We start from the raw sequence: 23,293 nt of genomic DNA, 5'->3' as shown, positions 1-23,293 counted from the left end.
CTTTTATGATGGCTGTAATTATTCATTGAGAAACCACAGTATTTAGATATATTCTAACACAAGGGAGCTTCCTGTTCCCATAGAGTTGGAAAGTTCATTAGGGTAGATTTCTTATTGTTTTCCTTCCGTTTTAGGTGTGAAGTTTTTCAACATGAGTGGCCTTGGGGACAGTTCATCTGACCCTGCTAACCCAGACTCACATAAGAGAAAAGGATCGCCATGTGACACACTGGCATCAAGGTAGGAACACTCTTTTTCTTAGTCTGTTTCTGGCAGAGCTGCTTTATCATTTTCAGTCACTTTAGAGCTTTTGCTTCATCTACTCCAAGTTTACCAGCCTTCTCTGAGTCCCTCATACTTACCATGTTCTCTTCCTTCCCCAGGGCCTTTACACATGCTGCTCCCTCATCCAGCTTGCTCCCTCTAGATTTCCTGTAGTCAACACCTATGCATTCTCCAAATACCAGTTTACTCATTACTTTCTTTTTTTTTTTTAATTTATTTATTTTGGGCTGCATTGGGTCTTTATTGCTGCACGCAGGCTCTCTCTAGTTGCAGTGAGCGGGGGCTACTCTTTGTTGAGGTACGCAGGCTTCTCATTGTGGTGGCTTCCCTTGTTGCAGAGCATGGGCTCTAGGCGCACAGGCTTCAGTAGTTGTATCACGCGGGCTCAGTAGTTGTGGCTCGCGGGCTCTAGAGTGCAGGCTCAGTAGATGTGGCTCACGGGCTTAGTTGCTCCGTGGCATGTGGGATCTTCCCGGACTGGGGCTCGAGCCCTTGTCCCCTGCATTGGCAGGGGATTCTTAACCACTGTGCCACCAGGGAAGCCCTAGTCATTACTTTCTTAAAAGGAGCCTTCTCTTCCTTCCATTAACTATTAGGTCAAATCTCCCCTATTTGTATCTATTTTATATGTATTTTTTATAGCTATAATCTGTAATTTCAGGTTTTTATTAGTTTGTGTGCTTATTTCATGGGTTCCCTGGCTTCTCTACTACAGGCTAAGCTGCCATTTGGTAAGAACTTTGTCCTTACTCACCATTTTATCCCTAGTTCCTAGCACAATGTGTAACTTATATATAGTAAGGACACAGAAAATATTTGTCAAATGAATAAATGAATCCATTGTACATCTTTAACTGCTATTTCAGTATATTATGGTATTAGTGGAACAAAGAAAAAAATTATTAATATCAGGACTTTAAAGAATGAATATTTGTGGAATTAAATATTTGTGTGTTAATAAGGAATGTGGTCATCAAATAGGCAAAAGAGAATTATTGCTAAGGAGACTCTAATAAATGCCAGATAGAGAAGGAACCTCAATCAGATCAAAACAGCAGCTTTCCTACCTGAGAGAAGAGTCGGAATTTTATTCCATTCACCTTCAAGGATCTGGAGCAAGGTTTCTCAGCCTCCACACTGTTGACATTGTGGGCAAGATAATACTGTGCTGTGGGAAGCTATCCTGTATATTGTAGGATGTTTGGTAGAATCCCTGGCTTCTACACACTAGATGCCAAATAGCATCTTTATATCAGTTATGATAACCAAAATGTCCTACCAGTTGTGATAACCAAAAATGGCTCCAGACATTGTCAAATATCCCTGGGGACAGGGAAAGCAATATGGCCCCCAGCTGATAATCATTGATGTAGCGCATAAAACGGCAGAAGACTCTTCTGTCATTGGATTACATGCTTTTTCTCATGGGGGGACAAAGAAAGAATTTTTACAGGAGAGTGCCAGGGCTTCAGGTTGGGGAAAGAAAAGTGACTACTTCTCTTAATCAGTTCAGAAAACTGTTACTGAGCGATGATAACCTAAGTACTCATAATCATAGGTAAGTGTCCAGAAGCTAGGAGGAATGCTGATATCAAGATGCAATTCAGTTTGTGTTGTCAGAGTTAATGTTCTTGTCTATTTCTATATATGTCAGTCCTTCTTAATTTAAGAATAAATAGATAAAACTATTGTATTTTACTTTAAATTTTTATTTGGGGAAAATTTTTTAACCTATAAAAGAATAGAGACTAGGAAACGATGTATACCCACCACATATAAACCACGTATTTGCAGTTTTGTTTAAATAAAAGTAGTAAGATGATTAATGACAAAATTGATTTGTCTCTAATTCTTTCAATCTGTTTTTAATGATTATGCATATATAAGTATCTGAACAATATAGAATGTTTATTAAATTTATATATTACATAGTATTATGTAATATACTTTTCAGCATGGATCTTTAGACATAAAGATAACTAGATTTATTCAGTTCTGTTAACTTTTGATAAATATTGTATTACACGAATATACCATATTTGAGAAATGTTTCCCTACAGATAGACATTCCCTATGGGTAAACAACCATTTTGTTACAAATTTTCATTCTTACAGCCAGCACTACAGTGAACATGAACATCCTCGTACACACCTCCTGTTTTATACGTAAGAGTTTCTTTAGGATCTGTGTACATTTTTATGTTAACTGGGTAATTATCACATTGTTCTTTAAATGATAAGCATTGAGAGTGCCTTTTTTCTTGTCTCCGCACTTTAACGTTTTGCCAATCTGATGGGTGTGGGGTTATAATTTTAAGTACATTATAAGAATCAAGACTTTATCAGATTTCTAATTATAATTTATTTGAACTCTGGTGTAGTATGCCTGGTTAATTTACAACAAACTTATTTGAAAATTCAAATTTTCTATTTTAAGGAATTATTATTTGGAACACCTAATAATTTCAAATGCAACTAGTATATGTACTGTCTGCTTCTTTTTGATATCTAGTATTTATTTGAAATATTCAATGTATATACATCATTGAGGGAATACATCTGTGATGGCAGTCATTCTCTTTATGTTTTTTAGCTAGAATTGTTTTCTGCACCTTGGTATTTTGTAATATTTGTTTTTTAGATAACAATTTTAAATTGTTTTCTAAATCTGGTTTTATATTCTAGATAAAAACAGGAATCTCTGTAAATATATAAATATTAAATACTTGATCAGAGAAGGAAATATGGTGGTAGAAAGTACAGTAACTGGATTTCCTTTGTGTAACAGCACTGAAAAGAGGCGCAGGGAGCAAGAAAATAAATATTTAGAAGAGCTAGCCGAGTTATTGTCTGCCAACATCAGTGACATTGACAGCTTGAGTGTAAAACCAGACAAATGCAAGATATTGAAGAAGACAGTCGATCAGATACAGCTAATGAAGAGAATGGAACAAGGTAAAAAAAATGAACAAAAAAACCCCTGTGACTGTGTGCTTTGTTATTAAGACATTTACAATATGTGATTTTATTTTTTATCATTAAGAAATTGCATTCAATTTTGTAATCTTATTAAAGGAACATTTTTGTTTAGATGCTATTTATTTTAGAATGTGAATCTGAGACCCTTCTTTTACAACAAAGTGGCTTATTAAGTTAGCTTGAGAACTGGTTGCCTTGAAAGGTTATGAGACCCAGTATCATAGGGGATTAAGTCAGGAGATACAAGTTGTGGTATCAGACCTGAGGCTCTGGCATAGGGTTGAAAGACAGCAACTCTGAGGTAGGAAAGTCCCTCCATCTGAGTTATAAGTTTGTCTCTGCCTGGACTCTGGGTGGGGGAAACAGCCTTCTCTGAGAAAACCCTGATTTATTTTTATGGTTCATATTTATACTGTTCATATTTACTGGGGACCCAACACCACACAACTCCTGGATTGCCTACCAGAAACAAAGGCAAAGCCCTTTGAAGGAACATAACCACACCTCGCCCTGTCAGGTTCCCAAAGAAAAAGTGCTTCTGAGGGAGATTTTGTGCTATAAACTTATATAACATAGGAGGAAATAATCCACAGTGAGTAAGAACACAAATAACAAACAGAAGGAATAGACCCCAAAGAACTTCAGATTAATAGCAGCAATGTAAAAAGACTATGAACAAACAGTATGTTTTAAATGGTTGAGGTGACAGGCTTTTAAGATTTTAGGAGTGGATAGTCTAGTGACAACTGATTTAGCAGACAGGAAAAACTGGTATTGTAGGTCTGCAGAGGGAATAGCCAACAAGAGGCTGTATGGCACCTTCCTTACTCAATCTGGAAACTCTGACAGCCTGGCTCATACTCCCGCAGCCGAAAATGGGAGGATTCCTCTGGGGCAATTGAGCAGTCCAAAGGGAAAGACACACAGACACTGACAGTTGGAATTGATCCCCCAAGTGAAAAAATCAGCTCCTTGCGCTGTCCCCACACTTCACACATCTTCCAGTCAGGATTTTAGTACCTCACTCTTTAATATGAATAAAAATCCAGATATTTGAAGAAAGTCTTTTTATAAAAGAGAATAAATCAAGCAAACGAACAGAATAAAGGGAACTCAGAGGAAGCAGAGACAATGCAGGGAGCAAAAGAAAATGTAAAGCCATCAAACCAGTCCCTCAGAGACAAAAAGGAGGATATTTCATCTATGAAACAAGAATAAGATGCTATAAAATGAAACATTGGAGCTTAAAATCAGGATAGCTGAAAAAAACTTTACCTTATTACCTTATTTTCTCATACTCTCTGCCCCAAGCATTCCAGGAACACTATGCCTCAGGTATTTGCACTTGCTGTTCTCTCTGTCTGGAATTCTCTTCCCTGGATATACACAAGGCTCACTCCTGCATCCCTTTTATGTGTTGGTTCAAATATTTTTTCTCAATGAACTTGTCCCTCACTAACCTATCTAATACACACACATACACACACACACACACACACACACCTCTCTACATCTTCCTTGATTTATTTTCCCCACAGTATTTTTTACATCTAACATATTACACATTTTATTTGTTTATTGCCTGCCTACCCCCACTAGAGCTTCATGAGGGCAAGGATTTTTCTTTGTTCACCATTGTATCCTTAATACCTGTAGCAGTTCCTGGGTACATAGTAGACTTTCAATGAATATTTGTTGAATAAAAAGATATAGCGTTGAAAGATAATTTGAAGAAATCCCATAGAAAGTAAAATAAAAAAGACAAGCAAAGGAAAACAAGAGAAAGATAGAAATGTATAGGATTAGTTCAGGAGGTATAACACATCATTAGTCCCAGAAAAAAAAACACAAAAAAACAGACCAAAATTATAAGAAATAATGCAAAGAAACAAAAACCAAAAAGTTCTCAGAATTAGGGGATATGGGTTTCCAGACGGAAAGCACACATGTAGTGCACAGCACAATGAATAAAAAAGAAAGAAAAAAACCTCACACCAATGCACAATTTCTAGACACCAGAAAGAAAAAACAAGAGAGAGGAAAAAACAGACACATACTAGATTACTTTCAGGAGGGTCCGGATTTCCAAATAGGAACACTGAAAATGAGTATCCTGGACCTAGAATTCTGTGTTCATCCAAATGAAATATGAGTGCAAAATAAAGACATTTTCAGACATCTGAAGCCTCAAGAATGTTATCTCCTGTGTACTTTTTTTCAGAAATATCTATCAAGACCAAGGTAGTAAACCAAGAAAGAAAGGCATAGGATCTTAGCCCAGGGAAACCATGGAATCTTAACAAAAGAAAGGTAGAAGGAGACCCAGGGTTACAGTTGAGCAGCAGACTAAAGAAGTAGCCAGTCCCAACTGGAGCAGGTGGATAGAGAACTCTAGGAGGAATATTTCTATGGGGAAAAAAATGGAACACATAGAGTATATGATGACTGACCAAATTGAGAGGAATTTTTTAGTCTGGAGGAGAGTTTAGAGATGAATCAAACTTCACAGAAAAATTAAAACATGAAATATGAGAATTGTAAATTATAGCACATACCTTGACTCATTTGTGGACTATATTTATATGGCCATAGTAACATAGATACTAAATACTGACTGCTCTAAAAATTATTGTAACTATACTGGGAGGATGGGAAGAGGGGATATGTATGTGTGTCTAGATGGTTGATGTAAGTAAGTTAAATTCTTACCTTTTATGATGGCATGTTAATAGATTATGTCTAACATGGGCACAGTCAGGATATAGCAAATAAGCATGTTGTTGAGAAATACGGAATGTATTAGTTAGGATACAGACAAGGCTACTGTAGCAAGAGACCCAAAATACAGTGGCTTTAACAAGGTAGTCTAGGCATGTGTCAGAGGCTCAGATTCCTTCCATCTGTTTTGCTGTGCCATTCCTAGGGTATTGCCCTTACCCATGTGGTTAAACATGGCTCATCTGTACGTGTTCCTGATGACAGGAAAGGGAAAGAAGAAAACAGGAAGGCATGCTTCTGTCCCTTTAAGGACAAGACTCTGTCCTTGCATGTCTCATCTGTTCACATGCCTTAGGCCAGTCATGTAGCTACTCCTGCCTTGGGTTTTGCCTAAAATTTTGTTTGTTGTGCTTATCATGCATAGTTACTTAATGTACTTGGACTTGATGGTTTTATGTTTTTTTGGAACTGTTTAAGAAACAAAACCTGTCTTAATGTTAGAAACACATGAAATGATGAAGGAAGTACATCTTAGAACTAAATGAGAAACTCCTATACCATAATAATTTAAAAATAAATAACCCAGTTAATTAATGGGCAAAGGCTCTGGGTAGACATTTCTCTAAAGAAAATACACAAATGACCAATAAACACATGAAAAACATACTCAATATTATTAGCCATCAGAAAAATACAAATCAAAACCACAATGAGAGACCACTTTACACTTGCTAGGGTGGCTACAGTCAAAAAGACAGATAGTAACAAGTGTTAGTAAGGATGGGAGAAACTGAAACCCTCATACAGTGCTGGTGAGAGTGTAAAATTCTGCATCCACTTTGGAAAACAGCCCAGTAGTTTCTCAAAATATTAAAGATAAAGTTATCATGTGGCCCAGCAAGTCCACTTGCAGGTATATACCCAAGAGAAATGAAAACTTGTACACAAATGTTTATAACAGCATTATTCATAAATAGCCAATAAGTGGAAGCAAACAGTATATCTATCAACTGATCAATGGGTAAATAAAATGAGGTATACCTATACACTGGAATATTATTTAGCAATAAAAAATAGTGAAGTACTGATAAATGCTTCAACATAGATGTATCTTCAAAACATTACACTAAGCAAAAGAAGCCAGTCACAAAGGACCACATATTATATGATTCCATTTATATAAAATGTCAAAAATAGGCAAATCTATAGAGACAGAAAGTAGATTGGTGGTTGCCTTGGGCTTGGGAGTGTTGGGAAAATGAGGAATGACTGCTAAAGGGTATGGGGTTTCTTTTGGGGTTGATGAAATTGTTCTAAAATTTATTGTGTTGGTGGCTGCACAACTCTGTGAATACACTAAAAACCACTGAATTGTATGTTTTAAATCCATGAATGGTATGCTGTGTGAATTGTAGCTCAGTAAAGCTGTTATTATAAACACTATATGAGATAACATTTTACACCCATTAGGTTCGCAAAAATTAAAAGCTGTGATGATATCAAGTGTCAGCATACAGAAAAACAATAACCTTTGTATGTTACTGGTGGTACATAGAGAGTAATTTGTCAAACTTAGTAATGTTGAAAATGCACAGACCCTGTGATCCAGCAATTTCACTTCTAATATTTACCCTAAAGAAAGTGTCACAAATGTGCAAAAGAGGAAATACTGAAAATAGTTTATTACAGCATTGTAAGAAGTCAAAAGGTCTACCAATAGGGGACTAGGAAATCAACTGTGGGTTATTCATATACTATACAGCAGTTCAAGTGAGTGTATGAAATTTATATGTATCAGTATAGTTAAATCTCAAACATAATATTGAGTGGAAAAAGTTGAAAAAGTCTGTATATTTCTATGTAAACATTAAAACACAAAACAATAATATATTTGTAAAAATCATGCATATGTAGTTGAAGTATAAAAACATGCTTAGAAATGTTTATGCTGACCTCAGAACACTGGTTACTTCTGAAAACGGACAGAGGAGGAATAGTGGTAGAGTTGTAGCTCTATTTGTAGCATTTTATTTATTTAAAAAGGAAAGACCTGAAGCAAATAATGTTAACATCTGTGAAAAATGAATGGTGGCTGTGTGACTGTATGCTATGCCACTTTCTGTATTTTTTGGAATATTTGAAATATTTCATATTTTAAAGTGAAAAAAATGAATCTCTATATTCAGTAATACTGTATTTGCTTTTTGGTGAGCTAATTAGTCTGACAGATTGGAAACTTTTATATAAGTATGCTGCTGCTTTAAGATGATGGATGGACTTTTCAACATCGCCACACAAAAGAATTCTAAATCATTTAACAGTTGCAGTTTTATCAATCAGATCATCATGATATGAAGGTGAAAAGTTAGCTATTTCACGCAGGCTCACAGAATCGTACCTTCACTCTCTCTTAAGTGGCAACTGATCAAATCAGGAAAGGAGAAAGATGGAGGAAATAATTATTCTTTTACAATTTACTTATTTCTTTAAAATATTTGGTGTAGACTTTTTTTAAAAGGCTGTATATTTTTACACCATATTTTCCATTTGTTGGTACACTGGACTTGGTAGGTCAGAATTCAAATCCTCCTGCTGCCATTTATTAGTTATATCATTTGGGACACATTATTTAACCTTTGTGAACCTCAATTTCATCATCCATAAAATGAGTATAATTAAGATTAAATGTGAAAGTGCCTACATAATGAATAAATATTATTTGAATCTGAAATTAGGTAAATTCATGTCTTAATAAACTTGCCATTATGGAAATGAGCTCTTTTTGGATGTGTGACTTTTTGCTGCTTTGTTACAGAGAAATCAACAACTGATGATGAAGTACAGAAGTCAGACATCTCGTCGAGTAGTCAAGGAGTGATAGAAAAGGAATCCTTGGGACCTCTTCTTTTGGAGGTAGCTGTTCTCATTGACTCAGAAAGTGATCAGAATCTTTTTTCTAGCCAATTTGGTTTTTTTCTTTATCTTCTTTTAGGTTTTAACATCCAATTAATAAATTATAAAACAAAGTAAAGCGTTAAGGAACTTTTAATAATTATTTTATTTTAGAAACTATATTGACCATTGTTACTATTTCAAAATTAAATGTGAATAATGAACATGAGAGATTTTCATAAAGATGCTACCAGAAAACTACTAGAGCTAATCAATAAATTTGGTAAAGTAGCAGGATACAAAATTAATGCAAAGAAATCTCTTGCATTCCTATAAACTAATCATGAAAAATCTGAAAGAGAAATTAAGGAAACACTCCCCATTTACCACTGCAACAAAACGAATAAAATACCTAGGAATGAACCTACCTAAGGAGACAAAAGACCTGTATGCAGAAAACTATAAGATACTGATGAAAGAAATTTTAGATAATACAAACAGATGGAGAGATATACCATGTTCTTGGATTGGAAGATTCAACATTGTGAAGATGACTATACTACCCAAAGCAATCTACAGATTCAGTGCAATCTCTATCAAACTACCAATGGCATTTTTCACAGAACTAGAACAAAAAATTTTACGATTTGTATGGAAACACAAAAGACCCTGAATAGCCAAAGCAATCTTGAGAAAGAAAAACAGAGCTGGAGGAATCAGGCTCCCGGACTTCAGACTATACTACAAAGCTACAGTAATCAAGTAAAAAAAAAAAAAAAATTGTTCTGAAGAACCTAGGGGCAGGACAGGAATAAAGACTCAGACATGGAGAATGGACTTGAGGAAACGGGGATGGGGAGGTATAAGCTGTGACAAAGTGAGAGAGTGGCATGGACATATGTACACTACCAAATGTAAAATAGATAGCTAGTGGGAAGCAGCCGCATAGCACAGGGAGATCAGCTCGGTGCTCTGTGACCACCTAGATAGGGAGGATGGGAGGGAGACGCAAGATGGGGGAGATACGGGGATATATGTATATATGTAGCAGATTCACTTTGTTATAAAGCAGAAACTAGCACACCATTGTAAAGCAATTATACTCCAATAAAGATGTTAAAAAAGAAAAAGAAATTTTGATAAAGGCATTCTAATGGTTGGATGGAAAACTGAAGACAACTGTCTGGCTTTGCTACTTCTTTATTATAGTTAGGACTAGTTGGGAAAAATAAAACTTTTAGAATTATTTAGCTATCTAGTGCTAATTTCTACTGTAGAATTTCATTTTTGAGTAAGGGATGCCTCAGTTTATTACAGTAGGTGTTTTCCTGACCAAAATTTTAAAACTATTTATGTAGACATTATAAGAGAACTTACTATTTTAACAACTTTGTCAAACTTTTTAAAATGAAGAATTTTTAATCTTGAATTACTTTGTAATTACTGTGTAATTTTCACCCGTGTTTTCCTATCTAATCTTTCCTCCGTCTGTTCTCAAAACAGATATTTTGTTTCCGAGCAGACTCATCACCTTAAGTACTCCTTTTTCATACATGAATGTTTAAAAACACATATATGTGTGTATATATACACACTCATTCCCCACAAATTAGACTTTTCCATCTCTAGGCCTAATTTTATTTTTTTATATATGTATGTTTATTATGTACGTGCATATACTTAAATATAAATATGTGTATTTAAATCATACACATATTTAAAAATAAATATCTATAAAATTAAATAAATTCTCCTTTCCTGTCCTACCTCAAGGCCCTTCTTTCTGGTGAAGTCTTCCTAACACTCAAACTTGTATAGGTCTCTTGATTTTCTAACTCCTTTATACATTTTTTCCTATTACCCTAACTATTCTTCTGTTTTTGTATGAACCATAATTCCCTCTACCGACACCGCTAACGTGAGAACATTCTCAAAATTTAGTGCTTGGTTTTTTTAGCCCAAGTAATATCATTTGCTTCAGCTTTTATCTCTTTAGACATGACTCTCAAATATGTACTTCTTGCTTTAACCTCTTTCCGAACGCTATTCCTGTACTTTTAACAGGCTGCTAAATATTTTTGACTCTCCTGTTAGCAAGTTCCCCCTCAAAACCTAAATTTCTTTTTCCCCTCCAAGTTATACAAGCGCTTTGTTACTTTAGGCTGTTGGTTTTAATGATTTTTATTAGGGGAATGAGCACATATTTTATAGTGTTGTAAATATAAAAAAACATTGGCCATTGAAGCTGGATAGAAACTACCCTCTGGGTGAGTGTATAACATATAACTGGGGGAGGGGAAAGCCACCACATGTGATGGACTCTGATGTTTTTATTCTTTTCACAACCCCTTAAATTGATTGCATGACACATGACTGCCTTTTGGAAATAGTGTTATAATAAGTATAGTAAAAATGTTAATGGTAGAATCTGTGTGGTGGATATACAGATGTTCACTACAAAATTATTTCAACTTTGCTGTATTTTAAATTTTTTAATATAAGCCATTAGAGGAAAATAAGTTAAAGAAAGAAAAGTACTTTAGGCTCATTTCCCGCTATCCCATCTCTTCCCCAGCCTTGGTTCCTATCCGCATCCCACTGCTTGGTTACACTTGGGCCCTTCCCATCCTAGGATGAGACCTGACCCATCCTAGCACTTATTGCTTATCTCCTCTACTCTGCAGGATATCAGTAGACTAGTCTCTTCATATCTTCTAGTTTTTCTGTTGTGGTTCTGTCTGCCTTCTCGGTGTCCCTAAGTTTAAAACTGGCCTAAGAACTTTATATCTCCTGCCAATTCATTAAATATTTATGAAATGTATTTTCTGCATATAATGCCATTTGAGATACTGAAAAAGTATAAGGTGTAGAGGTCCTTGAGATTTGTGGAGTTCCTGTAGAGAAGTGGTAGTCATTTAAATCCCAGTTTTACCACAGGTTCTTCAGAAACCACAGAGATCAATAAGGAGAGCAAATAGATTATCCACAAACTGAAAACAGCACAACTGGAGCCAGAGAATACTACTACTGCTTTAATTTACATAGACATTTGTTATTTCTGTGTAAGAAAAATCTATAACACTTTAAAATGAACAGAAAACGACAGGAAAGCATCCATTCAAAACTGCTATAAGAAGAAAGCATTTTTTTTAGATGATGAAATTATTACCCTGAAAACCACTATGAATCAAAGGAAAACTGTAACACAACATTACACATGAATTACATGTCATTAGGCAAGCATTTTCAAATATGAAAAAACACATCAAATTAGAAGTTCCAAAAATTCAGAATAAAAATGTATTTAGGTTCTTGACTTCAAGGAGCTAATAATATTTTTATTTATGAGCTATACAGATGTGAAACTGAGACTGTAAAGTAGAATTACATTTATAGACTTCAAAGTTACCTTTATTGACAACCTTTTCTAACCCTTCTTCTGTATCTCCCAATCTGCCTCATTGCCTTAAACTTTATGGAATCTAATCCAGGGCGCCTAAGAGAAGAAGTGGTAGAAAAGCCACCACGAGATTGTTCATTGACTTATCCAGGCTGCAGTCTAGAGCTGCACTGTTCAGTAAGATAGTTACACATGGCTATTCAAAGTTAAATACAATGAAAAATTCAGACATTTTTGCTGAATGTCTGGTGAGAAAAATTCTCATCAGCCACGTTTAAAATGCTCCATACCCACATGTGGTTAGTAGCTACTGTATTGGACAACACAGAAGAACATTTCCATCATTGCAGAAAGTTCTATTTGTCATCAGTCTAGAGGGGCCTGCTCAGGTAGAAGATCTGCACATCTAGAAGGTGACCAAATAGCCATGATATCGTGAGGAATTCTCACCATACAATTTTCAATATATTGCCCCCTCCTTTTTCTTAAACATAAAAAGGTAGCACGAGTTAAGAATAAAGGTATTGGAGGTAATTTCCTACACTTAAAGAGAGAGTGATGGGACTTCCTTGGCGGTCCAGTGGTTGAGACACTGCACTTCCAGTGCACAGGGCGCAGGTTCGATCCCTGGTCAGGGAACTAAGATCCCACATGCCGTATGGTGTGGACAAAAAAAGACAAAAACAAAAAACAAAATAAAACAAAAGAGAGAGTGGTATTAGAATTTATAGGCTTTTTTTTTTTTAAAGCTCCTCATTCTCCAGTGTTCTTTGCTGTCTAAGTTCCTCTACCCCTGTTCACAGCTCTGCATTATCTGACTCTAACGCTGCTTATTTCCTATTGCTCCACAAGAAAATTCTGTGTTAGTCACAGAAGTCTCCCTATACCTTCCTTGCATGTGCGTTCAGGCCTCCTAACCTCGTATTATACCATTCCTTACATTGCTTTGTGGCTCTTTGACACTGTTGACCACCCACTTCCCTCTTCCTTAAAACTCCTCATGAGCCTCTTTTATAAAACTATCTCCTTGCCTCTCTGGCTGCGCTTTAGCCTTTTTCTCAGATTTCTCTTTCTTTAGCTGCCTTTTAAATGTTAGCATCCCCCAAGGTTCTGGCCTTGACTCTTTTCCTTTTGTTTTTTGTTCTGTGCACATTTCCTGGACAGTTTTATCAACATCTATGTCTCTGTCTATATGATGTGTCCGTGTGCGTGTGTGTGTAAAATACCAATTAGGGTTTTCTGATTTGAAGCAACAGATACCAATTATGACTAAGTTAAGCAAATGTGAATTTATTGGGATGCTATTTGGATACCACAGAACTGTGCTTAGAAATAAGGTGAAACCAAGGCATCTTATGGAGGCTAGAAAGCAGAAACTGTATGAATGGTCTCTTCAAAAGACCCATCTGGACAGTGCCCGGCTGCCAGAATGAATGTGTTCCAGCCATGTTCATTCTTTTTGTAATTCTCAAGGCTCACATTTAGGGAGGAAGTTTCCCAATGGCCTGATTAAGAATCTCACGAGACTTTATTAAATGGGGAAGAAGTAACTCCTCAAAGGAAATCACATATTCTGTGGAAGGGGAAAAGATGATTGTAGTTAAAAACAAACAAAAACGAAATGATACTGTATGTACCTGTAAGTCAAAAATGTCTGTCTTTGGCCCATATCTCTTTTCACAGCTTCCCTTTCATCATATCCTGCTGCCTTTTGAACATCTCTACCAGAAAGTTCCTCAGTCATTTCAAATATAACATTTCTAAAACTAAATTTATAATCGATCCCTTTATCTCCTGTTTGAAAAAAGAAGAAAAGTCAAAAAATTAAGAACTAGATTTTTTTTCCCCCGTCGAACTCCCTTTGTTAGGGAAAGGCACTCATCTACCAGAACGCTAAAGTCATTAGTGAAGGATCACCCCAAGCGCTTGTTCCCACAGCTGTTAGAGATCACCACATCTGTTTCTTCTGCCTCTTCTGTCACTTGCACTGCCATTGCCTTGATCCGGGCTCGCGCTTGAACTGGAGCATCACAGTAGCGTCACAGTTTGTCTGCGTGCTTCCAGTCCACATGCCACACCCACTGCCAGAAGGGTCTTTGTTAAAGCAGATCATGTCAGTCTCCTGCTTAAAAACATTGCCTTCAAGATGATCCCCATGGCCAATTTTTCTTTCTTTCTTTTTATTTTTTGGCTTTTCCTTGAAGCTTTTTCAAAAAACCTTTTTATTGTTAAATATAACACAAATATGACAAGTAAGTACAAGGTGATTTCTTCTTTCTTTTTTTAAACCTCTGAGCTGTTTCCTCTGTTTTGAATGTTCTTTCCACCCCTTGCCCACCCGAGTTACTGCTGTGTCCTTCAAGCCTCAGCTGAGGTGTCATGTGGCCTCCTCCCAGGAAACCTTACCGACAACAGTCAACCCTTTGCCCGTTTGGGTGCTTCACTCTGTACCTAACCTTTATGAATTCCTCCATTGTACTATAATGTGACTACACGTACTTGTTTTTTTCCCATCAGAGGCTATAAAATTGTTGAGAATATGTGCTTTATTCCCAGAACTTTGTCCAGTGACTGACACTTAGGTGTTACTTAGTGAAGCTTGTGTAGTCATTTAAAGCGAGGGCCCTGTGAGAAGCCCTGGCCAGTGTGAACCCTGCATTGAGACCCAAGGTGGTCCTCTTCAAAGACTGATATCCTGGGTAGAGAGAAAAACCCCTCCAACTGACGATGCTGTACAGAATGGAGTGGCATTTGTTATCATCTCCTGTGTATAGCTCAATGTCAGCCCAGCTGTCAGGACTTGGAGAAACAGGAAGATTCCTTCCTAGGAGCACACTTGGAAGTTAATTATATGCACAACATATGAGGGAAACTTGTAGGATAAGAACAAGTATTAGCAGGTTATATTAATCAGACAAACTTTTAGAAATTAAAGATGTTTGTATATTCATAGGAATAGTCTCAAAGGATTCCTTGAAATGTTACCAATCTCTTGGGGGTGGGATTTTGGCAGATCTTATACTATCTACTTAATTTTCATACATAAAAAAAGTTTAAGTTATATTTCATTTATAATTTAAAAAAAAAAACAAAAAATATGCATTTCTAGCACAGGACAGGCTGTCTGTATCTCAGGAGAAGGTCAGCAGGACCTCTCTGCAACTGTGGGGCAGCCTCTGTTAACCTGTTTTCCAAGCCAACCTTTTCTGGAGAAGCTCAAAAGAAATATGATGCCCCAGACTTCTCAGAGGAAAGGATGAGTCCATGTAACCGAGGCCAAACAGAGACCTGGTGAAAGTTCTGTACTCCCTGTAAGGCTGACCAGCTGCATATTCCAGAGGCCAGCTACTAGAATAACTTCCCAGCTTGGCACTGAGGTCAGGTGCAGTCAATGGGAGAACTTGGAGAAGTCCCAGAAAGTCTGGAAACAGGAGACTACAGGGACTCCAGGCCTACTGCAAAGGAAGTTTAAATCCTTTGGATTTCACAAATGCCTTAAAAATAATTGCGCCGAGTAGTCCAGGTGAATCCCTGGGCCTTGCTGGTGCTCGAGGTCTGCACCACCAGCCCTGTGCCCACTGCTGGACAGTCTTCAGATTGGGCAGAGATGATCCCAGGAGTGGGTCTCAACCTCTCCCAGCCCCTCGGCAGACAGTGGATAACTTCCAGACATAGTCAGAGACAGACATGGAGAGTGGAAAAAGCAAGGGAGGGCTTCCCTGCTGGCACAGTGGTTAAGAATCCACCTGCCAATGCAGGGGACACGGGTTCGAGCCCTGGTCTAGGAAGATCCCACATGCCGTGAAGCAACTAAGCCTGTGCACCACAACTACTGAGCCTGCGCTCTAGAGCCCGCGAGCCACAACTACTGAAGTCCACATGCCTAGAGCCCGTGTTCCGCAACAAGAGAAGCCACTGCAATGAGACGTCCGCGCACTACAACGAAGAGTAGCCCCCGCTCACTGCAACTAGAGAAAGCCCACGCACAGCAATGAAGACCCAAGGCAGCCAAAAATAAATAAAATAAAATAAATAAATTTATATAAAAAAAAGCAAGGGAAACTGTGGCTTTGAAGATAGACAGTGTCACTAGGGAGGCAGAGAGCAAGGAGCTAAAAAGGACACACTGAAAACTAGATGGAAAATAGAAGAAGGTAGTGCTTTAGAAGCTGGATGGTGTGGTCCTTGGAAGTGGTTCATCATGAAATGGCCAAGTTTTTTTACTTGCCTGTGTTTTGATATCAATCCTGTTTCTTGCTCTGAACTATGATACTTTGTTATACCCAAACTGTTCTTTATTAAACTCTTTAAAGAGACCAAAAAGAAAAAAGAAAGTTAAATTGTATTTACACTGATTCAATTAATAGCTAAGAACATTTTAAAGAATTTTTAGATCTTCTTTTTAAAAAATATGTCTGTATTTCAGTTATCCCTATTTTAATATAAACTGCCGGACAAATATATATACATATAGATAGATAGATAGATCACCTGTTATGAAATTTATAGCTAATCTGACTTTAAGAAAACAATTAGATATGAGGGTGCTTTCCTGTGCTCATCTAAATCCACAATAGTTTAGCAAAGGGTTTATCTAGTGTTGAGGGTTTTAGATTATTAATCACATCCCTCTCCTCTTTGCATTATGAACTAAATGAAAAATAGTCAACAGCAGTCAGGTGGAAAAAAAATAGTTTTATTTCTTTTTGTTCTTGTTAAAGAAAGTGTTAGCAGTATTTTTAATGAGAACAATGCTGTACTTCATGTTTTTTTAAATCTTGGTTGAATGCTTTGGGACGCAGTGATTTGAAGATGTAGTTTCGAGTTCAGTTTATTTTAATATTTGGCTTAAATTATCAGCTGTAAAAAACACCTCACAAAAATGAGGTAGATACAAATGGAAAAATATATCATTGGATGAGTTTACTAAGTCACGATACTCATTTTGAAATCCTATCTACCAATTATGCAAAGGTTTTTCTTCAAATTTCAAATTTTTTTTTTTTCTTGGCCATGCTGTGCAGCTTGCAGGATCTTAGTTCCCTGACCAGGGATTGAACCCCTGCCCCGCAGTGAAAGCGCCAAGTCCTAACCACTGGACCTCCAGGGAATTCCCTAAATTCCATCTTTTTTTATCTCAAATAGTGATTCTCCAAATTAATCAAAAGCAGTTGCATTTTCCTTTTTTAAAACACGGGTTTTTAAAGCCCATTGAAACTCTTTATTGGAAGAATTTTGCACAGGGAAAAGGTTTTGTTTCTAAATGTTTTACACTGAGAAGATAATTTTTATAAGTGGTGTACATCATTTTCAGCAACAAAATTATAACTGGTAACATTTCAAAACATCCATTTTCACGTGCTGTCTCTATAGCATAAGTGTCTTTTTGAAAGCAGTTTATTTTTTATTCATTGTTAAAATTTCATCTTTACCCTGAAGGAACAAAATTAGGTGTGTTTATTATTTGGAAAATACCTGCTTAGTAGGATATTATCATTAGCACCCAGCATCATAGAAAAGGTCAGCAAACTTGGGACACTTAACCTTTTTCAAAAACAAAAATGAGTAGCCCATCAACATTGCTGGATGGCTTAAGTCTTTTGCCACCAGTAACTAGCAAACCCCTGTATGATACAAAGGGTGGTTACATCTTGTTACAAAATTCTATAAATGTTCTACTTTTTAAAGGTCTTGATTTTATTGCTTTTATACATTCTATAGCAAGTAAACTGTAATATGTTGCGATAAACAGAAAGATTATAAATAAGGTACTGCTGTCAACCTCTGTATTCTGGATCTTCTCTCAGATTCCGTGGTTTGTGATATGTGACTAGACTGAGTGAGGCACCAGGGTGTCGATATGTTAATTAAGCTTAATTTCTTCCTTTTGTTTTAGATTATGCTATAAATAGAGATTCCAACTTCTTTTCCCTGCACCCCTGTGGATCTTATGTCCCCTTGGGGCATGTGCATCTTCTTTTGGAGGTCTCTGGCTCCATCGCAGTGCATAGAAGGCCTTCTGTGATTTGGCTCCTGTCCACCTCTCCAGACTCACTGCTTGCCTGTGCCTTGTGCTCCAGCAGCTCCAAATGGCTTTTTTATTCCATTATGTGCCATGTTCTCTCCTCTGCCTAGAATGTTCTTGCCTCATTCCTCCTCCCCTCTTCCACTATGGCTTTTATAACTCAGATCAGGGTCTGTAAGGAGCCTTTCTTTGCCCCCCACCTCGACCCCAAATAAGTATCCTTCTTTGTGCTCACAGAGTAGTCTGTGTATGGCTCTGATACTGCATTTCTCACTGGTATTTTATTATGCTTATGTCTCTCTCCCCACTGCAAGTTCCTTGAGGGTAGACACCAGGTCTTAACCTACAGTTTAGAGATGTTTATGACTGACTGAATGGGTCAGTCATTTACTTCACATTTGCTGCCATAAAATTTCTTTCCAAGGAAGACATTTGACATATTCATTGATGCCTACTTGAAACATGAGTGTACAGTCTGTTTAAAAATCCTGTTCCCTCCACAGAGAACATGCAATGTTAAATCTTCTATTCAGTCCCCTGTTTTTTAAGTTGGCATATATTTACAATCTCTTTTTCAGTAGAGAAATGTATATGTGTATTTTTCTTCTCTCTTTTAACCCCATAACCTCTTAATCGTTTTTTTGGCTTTGCAGGCTTTGGATGGATTTTTCTTTGTTGTGAACTGTGAAGGGAGAATTGTATTTGTGTCAGAAAATGTGACCAGCTACTTGGGTTACAATCAGGAGGAATTAATGAATACCAGTGTCTACAGCATACTGCATGTGGGTGATCATGCGGAATTTGTGAAGAATCTGCTACCAAAATCGTTAGGTAAAAGGAATGTGTTTTTTCAAAGAATGTGAACTCTCTATAGCTTCCCTTCACATAATATATATAATATATTATTATTATATTTATAATATATAGTATTATACTAATATATATAATATACTAAAAATATTTTAAAATTTAATTTCAGCCTGAGATTAAATATGAAGGAAGAGTGTCATCAAGTAGCTGATAGAGAGCATTCCTTTTATCCTCTTCCTCTAGATTATGCCACAATTATGTGACAGTGTTAGGAGGCAGAGCAGTTAGTTGCCTTGCCACAAGAAGCTTCTGCTTGGAATTCCCTTTGTTTTCAATTTTAATTATGTACAAGGAAGAGACAAATGTATATAGTGTATCCTACCACCTTGCTCAAAGAAAAGAAAAGGAAGGAGGGAGGAAGGGAGGGAGAGAGGAAAGAGGGTAAGGAGGGAGGAAGGAATACCCTTCATATTACATACTTATTAAAATTAACATTTTTGGATGTGAGTGGTTTCAACTCAGTAGTTCTAAGTATGGTTGGATGGGTTGTTCACTGCTATAGGAGCCTAGCTGAGAGTATGGATGGGGCCTGATTTCCAGCTTGTGTTCTATTCACTAAGCCATGTGCCTAGTCTTTAGCCTGTATGTGCTCCAAAAGTTGGGGGAGAGTCTTGGCTAGAAATCCTATGTAACTAAACGAAACATGCAAATAAAATGTTATCCATAGCTCTTAATTTTCTATGTTGTTCACTCGATGAAGTGGAAGCCTATTTCTTCTTTGAAAAGAGTAGTATGTGTTTATAGTAACTGGAAGCCTGAAACAATTGTTCCTCTTAAAATCGCTAGTTTGATACTTGAGTTACCAAGGGGTCTTAATGTGTTATAGAATTTTAGAGTGTAAGTGACTTTTGAGATAATACAAGTGGGTTCCTTTATTTTAAAGACAAGGCAAAGATTAAGCCATTAACCCAAAACTCACAGCTAGTTCAAAGATGAACCAAGACTCCTTACTCCAGTATAGGTTTGTTTCCATGATTTCCTCTAACAGTTATAGAGTGATGAGATAGTAAAAAGGAAGGAGGTTCAATGGCGAGGCTATGGTAAGAAATCTGTTGGGAATGGGGAGAGAATAGCTGAAAAACTCCTCTGACTGCCACCATGGTTTGAATATAACTGGGAAATGGTGATGTGCCACACAGTGATTCTCACTTGAAATGTATAGTTATCTTCTCTGTAACTGAATTCACTTTTCTTATACTGAATCAGGTAACATTTCTGTTTTAACAGTCATTTTTATGTAATGATTACCCACCATATTCAAGGCATTGTAGCATGCAGACTGTGCAAATAAAATAAAGAGCAAGAAAAAATGATTTAAGAAACCAAGACTGGTCTCTGTATATTCTAAATATTTTTTTTGAGTCACATTTGAAAAACTTTGACTCCTCCAACCAAAAGGGTGCACACACACACAAGCCATCCTTAAGCATCCATGCCTACCAGGTTAAAACCCTTGCCTAACAACAGACCTGTGATTTTCAATCATTTTTTTCATTGCCAGGGTATAACAGGAAACAAGTGGAAAAGCTCATTAATTAACTGCTGTAAAATTCTGAGCAAAAGAGCAATAAGCTATTAACTTTTTAAAGCTATTAATTTTTAATTTTGTCTTTATCTGTTTATAAAAGCTGTTAGTGAATTAAGGTATTTGTAAGACCTTATCTTTGAGGGAGGAAATCCTATACAATTTCTTGCAAATTTTACATTTTTCTAATTGGTAAACATTTAGCTTTGCTAAGGAAGATAAGTATCCTATTCCCTCAGGATAATGTTGGATCTGAGGAAGTCTGTCTTTTAATCTGAGTAGCTAATTAAGCAGATGAGTAAAGGTATGTCTTTTGTATCTTCAGAGTTTGTACTTTTTCACCTTTTTCACAGGCATATAATCAATTTTTCTTTCACAGTGAATGGAGTTCCTTGGCCACAAGAGGCAACACGACGAAATAGCCATACCTTTAACTGCAGGATGCTAATTCACCCTCCAGATGAGCCAGGCACCGAGAACCAGGAAGCTTGCCAGCGGTATGAAGTAATGCAGTGTTTCACTGTGTCACAGCCAAAATCAATTCAAGAGGATGGAGAAGGTAAAAACAAAGGGTGATTTTAAGGTGTTTGACTGCTTTTTCCATGGTTTTAGGAACAGAGAGGAAGTTGATTATAAACTGCCTTCTTCAGATAGTATTTTTGGTTATTATATTATATAGCATAGCGGCTATTCAATTTGCTCTGTATTTCTTAATACTTAAGAAAAAAATTGCTAACATCTAGAATTACCCATTTAAAATGCCCCCAAATCCTCAGTTTTAAGCTGACATTCCCACTAAAATGTCAAATTCAAACCAACTTGCTGCCTAGAAATAAGAGCTGTGACTAACTGCTGCCAGTTGGAAATGTACCAGATGCAGCAGGCTGTTGGACGGCTCTGATTTTTAGAAAGTTTCAAGCTTAGAGTGTATGGAACACTGGAGAATAGAGTTAGTATTTTTGAGGCCATACAAGGTAATTTATAAGGAGAAAGCTTCTGAACAGATGAAAACACAGCTGAAGCTCTAATATGAACAGGGTATGAACATGGTATTAGTTAAATTTGTTACAGTGGATGAGTTTTCCATGCAAACTTAAACTGATCTAAGTTAAGAACACCACAAATTGGAAATGGGAGTAAGGACTAGGGAAGGTAGCAGCCGAGGAGTCAGATGCAAAAAAGGCTGTGTATGTAGTGGGTCTCACCAGGGAATGGGCGCCACAGTCGACTGGGGACTTTTTACAAAATACACATGCAAGCCTGTCTTATATGACTGAAATTCTTATTTAGTTGTGTGATATTGCGAGTAACCTCTTAAAAAAATTTGGAAATGGGCCTTGCAAAAAAAATTGCAGATCCTAAAAACATAGAAGTCCTCTGTCAAGGGCAAAATAATGCTTCTTCAGAAACAGTTAAATGTTTTTTTCATATGATAAATTATTATCTGCACAGTGGTTATAGGAATAATCTTTGTAGCCATTAATGAATATAGGAAACAGACTAAAAAACTGTATTTTATAAACCACTATGTTGCTTAAATGTAGCCAAAACTACTTCTTCAAGTTGTTATCATCCAAGTACTTGAGATGCATCAGTCTCCGCTAGTTTATGTAAGAACATTCAATGGGAAGGGATAATTTATTCTAACTAGATCTCTATCTGGAGCTGCCAGTTTTTAGATGCGAGCAATTTTATTTCTAATATTATACTATTAGATCAGAGTGACTCCAATATTGTGTCAGATCATATAACATGTACTGTTTTTATAAAAACCATTAATGGCAGGTGGTAGATGTGAACCGCTTGCTACCCTCTTTCCTTCAATTTCCCCTTCTTGTTTTGGGCAGATTTCCAGTCATGTTTGATTTGTATTGCACGGAGATTACCTCGGCCTCCAGCTATTACGGGTGTAGAATCCTTTATGACCAAGCAAGATACTACAGGTACTAGCTGCAAAGTTCAGAATGTTCTCTCAGTATTAATGATGTGACTATGCACTTAAAACTAACTGTGTCCCTCTGTTCTCTCCTGTTCAGCTTCTGTTCACTAGTCCTGTGCAGAAAACATTTCCAATGTGGTCTTGATTCTGTGCATTTTAGATACTGTCATCATTGTTATGGGAGGGTGCTGGGGAGAACATTATTTTGTAATTATGCACGTGTCTATATTCTGATTATAAATTATTTTTCATAATGTATGGAAAGAAATTTGGCAATGTAGATATTAATGTATTTATTTATAAACAGATACAAAGAAGTGGTTTTAATATTGTGCGTAAATGTATCTGGCTATTTCTTTTTTCCTTTATTCTTTGTCTTTAAATTTATTCAGCACATACGGATTGAATTCCTAGAAGTGCCTGTCACTATGTGTGATTACTCAGGGTATACCTGATTGAGCAAAAAGCAATGATATAATTACAGATTTGTACTTTTTTGTTGGAAAAGGTGTGAAATGGTATAAGGGGAGCTAATAGGGAGGTCCTATTTTAAAATTAGCTGGTTAACAGAAGGCCTGTCGAGCTGATATCGCGCCCCTAGGCCCCAAAGGATGAGGCTGTGCCAGCTGTGCAAAGTGTGGGTGTTGGAAGGGCGCGTTG

The 23,293-nt window shown here is 36.7% G+C and overlaps 1 protein-coding gene across 5 annotated transcripts in view; it reads left to right on the top strand.

Moving 5' to 3' along the window:
• The window catches only part of NCOA1 (nuclear receptor coactivator 1), a 251,137-nt gene that overhangs the window by 152,613 nt on the left and 75,231 nt on the right, over positions 1–23,293 (top strand). For all 5 annotated transcript variants that reach the window (XM_024764475.1, XM_024764480.1, XM_024764477.1 and 2 more), the window contains exons 4-9: positions 135–240; positions 3,074–3,240; positions 8,798–8,895; positions 18,953–19,130; positions 21,074–21,253; positions 22,542–22,637. In XM_024764475.1, coding sequence (XP_024620243.1) covers positions 152–240; positions 3,074–3,240; positions 8,798–8,895; positions 18,953–19,130; positions 21,074–21,253; positions 22,542–22,637 — 808 coding nt within the window. In that variant the 5' untranslated portion in view covers positions 135–151. The remainder of the gene's footprint in view (positions 1–134; positions 241–3,073; positions 3,241–8,797; positions 8,896–18,952; positions 19,131–21,073; positions 21,254–22,541; positions 22,638–23,293) is intronic.

The sequence above is a fragment of the Neophocaena asiaeorientalis genome, unplaced genomic scaffold, assembly GCF_003031525.2.
Source record: "Neophocaena asiaeorientalis asiaeorientalis breed wild unplaced genomic scaffold, Neophocaena_asiaeorientalis_V1.1 scaffold345, whole genome shotgun sequence".
Lineage (NCBI taxonomy): Eukaryota > Metazoa > Chordata > Mammalia > Artiodactyla > Phocoenidae > Neophocaena > Neophocaena asiaeorientalis.
This window is presented reverse-complemented; position numbering and strand designations above follow the sequence as displayed.